General features: G+C 40.1%; 1 protein-coding gene across 1 annotated transcript; it reads left to right on the forward strand.

The window, feature by feature from the left end:
• The first annotated feature begins 3,259 nt into the window (after positions 1-3,259).
• gas1a (growth arrest-specific 1a) lies at positions 3,260-5,488 on the forward strand. The gene has a single exon (XM_083904526.1). The coding sequence runs from the start codon at positions 3,703-3,705 to the stop codon at positions 4,486-4,488; it is 786 nt and encodes a 261-aa protein (XP_083760652.1). The 5' UTR covers positions 3,260-3,702; the 3' UTR covers positions 4,489-5,488.
• The last annotated feature ends 1,835 nt before the right edge of the window (positions 5,489-7,323 follow it).

Here is a 7,323-nt window from a genome sequence, read left to right on the forward strand (position 1 = left end):
AAGCTATCATCAAAACTATTTCCTACAACAGACGTATTCAGATTTTATTGACCACTTTCAGTTATAAAAACACATACGAACGTTGAAAAAAGTTGTTTGTCTTCCCTGGACTAAAAAATGTGAGATTATTTAAGTCTAAAGGGCCGCAAAAGGTCTGTTTTTTTCCTCAAGTAAGAAAAAATAGAACATGTATTAATTGATTAATTGAGAAAATCCTCATCATATTACTCAATAATGAGGATCATTTCTGCTTAAGGTTTAAGTTTGTCATGTGGTGAATGTTGGTCCAGTTAAAACAAACAGACACAAAAACAACGCTGTCTCCCAGAACCAAATCAAGAAAATAATGTCCCATAAAGTGTGGGAGAAAAATGTTCTGCCTGTCACATTATTCTCTCTGTGGAAATCAATGAACTAATATATAACTTTATAAAACAAACACACATGGACATGAAAAACTGTCGTGCATCACTGTGTGATCTTTATGTCTTCAAATAAAATAACAAAACAAAAGTGCAATAGTTTTCTGGCTTTGATAGTGTATTTTTTTCTCCAGTCATTTCATAATTGATTCATCTGTTGATCATTTGTTTTTGCCCATAAACCAAACATTTAGTTTTCTATCATGGAGGAGCAAAGAAAGAACATATTCACACTTATGCTGAAATCACATTATCAAGATGAGTGGTGATGAAGCTTGGTTGTTTATGCTGTGGAGTTTGCCGGAATAACCTGTGTTAACTATTCATAAGAATGAAGGAGCCACAGAGATTGTTTTATTTTTAGGAATTACACAATAATGCAGTGGGAAATCCAGAGGAAACAGTTGTTTTACCACAAATTTCCAAACGAATATCAACCACTGACCAGACTGCTTTCAGATATTACGATTATGGACTAAAACAAACACAAAAAACAGGCAAAATTACTCGCCATATAATCAGCATCCCACTCTTCACTGTTAAGCTACTGTAAATTTGTGATGGTGGTAAAAATAAGTCATGCTGATGCATCACACTAATGAATCTAGTAAAATAACTCGCCTTGGAACAATGTTTACCATCCACATTCGTCAATTGTCAAGCTCAACTTGTCAAAGGTTGTGACTAAATGCAATTAACTCAATTAAGATGATTCAACAGGAAGAAGACCAAGGTTCTCAACCCCGCCTCTCCGAAGGCCTTTCTGCATGGAGTTTGCATGTTCTCGCCGTGTGAGCGTGGGTTCTCCGGCTTCCTCCCACAGGCCAAAAACATGCAATATGGGGATTAGGTAAATTGATCACTCCAAATTGACCGTAGGTGTGAGAGTGCGAGTGAATGGCTGCATACCTCCATATGTGACCCCGCGATGGACCAGCGAACTGTCGGTTGGATGAATAGATGGAGATGATGAATCACCTGAATGTCTTTTTTGGGGGGGTACACCTAAATGAGTAATTATCAGGTATTACCTACTAACAAACAAGATATAATTTTACCCAATTTCAATTAGTAAGTAGCTGTTGAATATATAGATAAATTCAAGGTAGATTTTACCCAATTTATTTAAGTATTTCATAGCTTTTTATTTCCTGTGAGGCTGGAAGTTCGTGTAAAACTGTGCTGCACTGTGGAGCCAAAAATAGAACTTTTTGCGGACTTCCAGTTTTCGGATACCGTCGCCCTCGCCAGCACTCTTGCGTGTTTTACGGACAAAGCGGAGCTCCGCGAGACAACAATTCCAGGAATGTAGCACATTGTCACTCAAGCTGTCATGCGATAAAACAAATTGTGTGATTAATTAATTATAATCTGTAATTAATTAACCTAATAAAGCTAAACCTAAAAATTGCTCAGAAAAGCCGTCGACTTGAGGTATTTTCATTTAAATTCATTATTACATTATTGTGGCAGATCAAAAGATTGATATATATAACAAAAAAGTGGCTTTATAAAGTAATGTATTGTTTTGACAAAGCCATTGACATTCTGCTGTTATTGTCAAACTCTAAATAATTAAAAAATACAAATACAAATCAGGTCAATATAATGTGCTGTACAAGTAAACATGAAAAAACAGTAAGCAGTGACAATTTCTGAGCAAAACAAGACTGAACTTGATTTTTCTTGGCTTCAGATAATAAAAAAAAAAAAAAATCAGTCAATCACAGTGCTGTAAGTTAGCACGTATGACGCATTTGTGCGGACATTCGTCCTTCTCTAATCAGAACGATCTAATGTCGCTCTGTAATGATCAATCAGACCGAGATTTGTCCCCAAAGCATGCTGGGAAGTGTAGTTCTTCATTAGAAGTTGTTTTGTTCCAGTGGAAATAACAGCAAAGGTAAGACAACATTTCTTGAAAGTCAGTTGTTGTTTTGCTCTTATATTGGGGCTGGATCCGTGAAAATCGGTCTTAGAGTGATAAAAAATGGTACCGCTGGAATCTGTGGATTCTCCACTGTCCGGTCAACATGTATTTTTGACTACATAATCACACTGACGCACCGGTGGTGCTTTTCAATGTGTGCGCTGTAACAGTTTTTTTCCGCTCCTGCTGTTTGATCCATCTGTGTTTTAACTGTGTTTGGTGAACATAGGAATGGTTTATATGAGCTTTTAGCTGAATTTCTGACCTTTCTGTGGGTACGCAGCATGTCTGTGTTTGTTAAAGATAGATATGGTTTTATGACGCTTTTGTCGCTGCGTGTGATTTTGCCACGGTACCGGGGCAACCGTGAAGAAGAGGTTAATTAATAGCAATTAACACATAATTTGACACCCCTAATTGTGACGTCCCAGTGAGTGCGGGAGTCAACATTGTGTGTTTTATCTCCTGTACTTAGACTGAGGAGGACCACAAAAACATGAGTGAGTCATCTTTTGTCACACTTTGCCAACTGATAGGACCTCCAGAGTCCTAAATATAAGGATTTAAATGATTAAAATGTTGATTTTGCATAATGTGGGACTTTTAATATGTACATTTAAGATATTTTCTAAACTTCTCCCCTCATTGAATGAACTGTCTAACACATTAATCCTCACTCACCTTGCATTACTCAAGACCCTCTTCCTCCCGCCCTCAATTCCCGCCCATCACGACGTATGAAACCCACAACAAGTGGTCCAACCAATGAGCCGCACCTCTCCAGTGCGCGGAGAGAAAGGGGGGTTAGAGGAGCAGAAAGACAAACGCACAGAGGGGAGAGAGTAGATGACCACTTCAGGACCCGCATGGCTTGTTGTTTTTCCCCATGCACGTTTTGTTTGCTCTTTCCTCCACATCGGGACTGCTCCATGATCCAGCGCAGTCTTCCAGGGAGACTCTCGGGACTTGTCCAGCTTCTCATGTCGGAAGAAATCCGCTACGAGCTCGGTATCACAGGCATGGAATAAGCCGCTGCAGAAAGGAACTCTTCCTAACTTATGGGGATTGTTTTTTTTCTTCTCTTTTCTAACTGTTTTAGCGAGTGTCTGTTTTAGTTTCCATCTCAGTCATGTATGGATAATAAAGAGAGGTTCTCTGAAGAATCCGGCGTGAATGGATCAGCGCTGACGGGAGCCGGGATTTCACTGCGCGCTGCCAGCCTGTTGAACGCCCACACACGGGCCCGATTCACGCACCATCTGCCCCGCAATAAACAGCAAAGACTCTTCATATCAGTGGGAGCTACGTTTCACATATGACACTGGTGTGAGTTTATCTGGAGCCAGGAGAATGGCAGCCGCTGACGCACTGGCACGGAGCGTCTGGAGATCCGTGTCGGCTCTGAGTTGTGTACTTTTGTTTTTCGGCTACTTCTCCGTGGCCTCGCCGTCCCACGGTCGGCGGCTGATATGCTGGCAAGCCATCCTGAACTGCCAGGCTGAACCCGACTGCAATTACGCGTACGATCATTACACGCGCGCCTGTGGCCCCGTCCTCAGCGGCGAGAGGAAGAAGTGCCCCAGCCACTGCATCTCGTCGCTGGTGCAGCTCAACCTCACCAAAAACGGTCCGGCGCTGGAGGACTGCAGCTGCGCGCACGACGCGATGTGCACGAGCACCAAGCGGGCCATCGAGCCGTGTCTGCCCAGGACTACCAGCACTGGCTGCACGGAGGCGCGGCGCCAGTGCGAGAGGGACCAGCAGTGCAACTCCGCGATGCACGATTATCTGAACCATTGCGGGAAACTTTTTAGCGGCGCCGTGTGCACCAATGCGTGCAGGAACGTGATAGCGAACATGCGTAAAACACCCAAGGGTCAGCAGCTGGACACTTGCATGTGCGACGGCACGGAGAGAGCCATCTGTGAGTTTGTGAAGAGCAGCATGAAGGCGCTGTGCTTCGACTCTGCAGAGAAGGTCGAGGCCAGCGGAGACGTGGGGATCGATCAAGAGTACGATGATGACTTTTTGTATCCGGACTATTTGGAGGAGCCTGAGAGCGGAGCCTCTGCTCCAGTCTCTCGCTGCGTTTTGACCCTGCTGGCATCCATTTTGGCTCTCCTGCCCCTCATTTAATCCCCGGGTTCATAATCTGCCCAAGACTATTGTCCTGGATAAATGGCACTTTCAACTTCTTGTCACCCATTGACCCTCAGCTCTTCTGTTGAGAAAGGTTAGATCCTCAGACACTGAATGGGGAGGGTGGTGGTGTGACGCAGGCCTTGTTCGAAGGATTTTTCAGGACATTTACTATGCAAGTAAACACAGAAATATATATTTTTTACGAAAACAGTCTGCTCTTGCTCTCACACCCTAAACCACACCACTTCTCTGCTCCCCAGATGCTTTGCTCATGTGATGATCTCACGACAATTGTGCCATGATAAAGACACACTCTTTATCATGTTTTGGTTACATTTAAATCACTGCCAATCTTTATTATTTTTTTTCTAAAGATCCAAACTATTTTTTTATGATAGATTATGGCCATGAACTGGCACCAGCTTTGCTATTTTACAGGTATTTAACGCTGGGATCGATATGAATTTGTAAATAGACGAGATGTTCAAGTGAAACAGTAATTTATTACATTCAAACCTATAGTTACATCCAAAAGTGTACCATGTGAATAGAAGACAGAGAATTCCAGCTTTAAAGGGAACTTATTTGGAACAAAGATAATGTACATTGTATATATGTTTATAGCATATATAGATTTTTTTGGCAGAGAATCTTCTATGTTTAGGCTATGAGATGATTTATTCACTGTGTATATTGCCTAGAGAAAGAAATGTCTAAATCCACTGTATGATTGCCTCATTGATAAACTTATATAGAAGGCATAAAGGAAACTTGAAGATACTCTTGTTTAATGTAAGTTATTAGTCGAGTTTGTTGTGCCTCATTTCAGAATGTAAAATTGTTTTTAATGGCTCCAAAAACAGATTATTATACTGTGATTTGTTCACTGAAAAGTAGTGTAATTAGTGCACGTGTCCTGTAACAAGCATGATTTAGGGGGTCTCAAACTGGCGGTCCAGGGGCCACATGAGGCCCCCAAATCGATTACATGCGGCCCCCCACTTAATATTATGTTATAATGAAAACATAGCTCACGACCTCACCGTCTTTTAAACACAGTGTGTAGCTGAGGCAGCGAGGTAATAGAATAGAATATAATATATGTTTGCTAGCAATGTTTTTATAACACAATAATAATAAGACATTTGGTCATAATTATCCCATTATGACATGTATCATATACAACATTCGATTACATATACAAATAGTTATGTAATAAAAGTAATTTAAAATAAATGTCTGTTTATATTAATACATTCATTTTGCATCATAAATCGTCTTATTAAGTATGCATTTTTTTCCCACTTTTTGTCGGCCGGCCCCCTCTTGACCATGATAGATGCGCATTGGCCCCCAGGTGATTTGAGTTTGAGACCCCTGATTTTGATGGATCAGTTACGTATCATACCACAAAACAAGAATATGAGCGAAATTCACTTAAAATATTGCAGTAGCTTTCTTCATTCATTCATAGATAATACAATAATATTTATTTAACACGCATATTTTTACTTTTTAAACCTTTGCATATTAATTAAATAATTAAAAGAAAAGCCACCTGTAAAGTGTAAGATGGTGTTCTATTCTATCTATTCTAAATTTAATTTAAATTGAGGTTTTACATGATTAACATGATACTAAATATTATTCCTGAATTTATAAATTCACAAATATTTTTTGCAGTACTGTAACCGTTGAAGGCTCCTGCATTTCCAGAAAGGAACATTTGAGCTGTATCATCACACCGAAACACATCACAATCATGTATTTACAGTATATCAGTGTCACTAGACAATGATCTCCATTGTGTATTTGCTTGGTTTTTGTAAAGCAGCTGACACCCTCACACAAAAAACTCACATTTCACATTTAAATAATGAAATTAAGATATTTAGCATACAATCTGTCTCTCATTACTAATGCAAACAGCATCAGGAGAAATTAATGAATTAAAAAGTGTTTATTTGCACACCTGTCAATCATTTAAATCCTGTGTGGATTAAACTTAGGTCATTAATTTCCCTTTCAATTAGAAACAGTGTGGTGTGATACTAGTGTCTCATTTAAATACCAATATATCAATAATTGTCAAATTGATAAAGTAATTATTTTCTGCACATATTGCAGATAACTCTCGATGGTTGACTTTAGAGGCTTTAAAGCGATTTGCAGCCAAATGTTTTATTGGGGGGGGGGGGGTGTTTAATGGATGGAAGAGAAGTCGAGTGGCATCTTTGTCATGGAAATGTTAAGCACATAATAGTTGGGTCGCACAATAGGGAGGCACTTCATTCTTTCAGGCCCGGCTTGACACCTCTGGAGAGCTGAGCAGCGGGGAAGCATGTGGGAACGATCTGCTGCCGCTTAGGTCTCAACCCTGCACTGCAAGAAAATAAGGAAGGAGAATACAAATGACAGGCTTTGGCCAAGGACATTTTATCAAGATTCTTCACTTCATGTTTTTGTTCAATTCAACATACTTCTACATGAACACATTTCATAAAATTGAAATAGCCAACAAAACTCAACAAACTACTTCTTTTGGTTTCTTGTTTTAAGGTTCGCTACTGCCTACAAAACTCACTTTACATTTGTATTATTGGAACTTAAAATTTCCAACAAATTGGTGTAATTAAAACCACAGTTTTGTTAAAATATATGTTCTTCATAAGCATGGCGTTACTTTACAGAGTTGGAATGTGCTATCTGCCATATACCAAGTTTTCTGTGGAACAGTTCTGTAGCCTTCAGTCTTTCCTCCTCCTCCTCTCTTATCGCCTCGCATTTGCCGAGGCAGTTTCAGCACTCGGAAAAAGGCACAGCATGCGA

This window comes from Microchirus variegatus, assembly GCF_963457635.1.
Source record: "Microchirus variegatus genome assembly, chromosome: 18".
Classification (NCBI taxonomy): Eukaryota; Metazoa; Chordata; class Actinopteri; order Pleuronectiformes; family Soleidae; genus Microchirus; species Microchirus variegatus.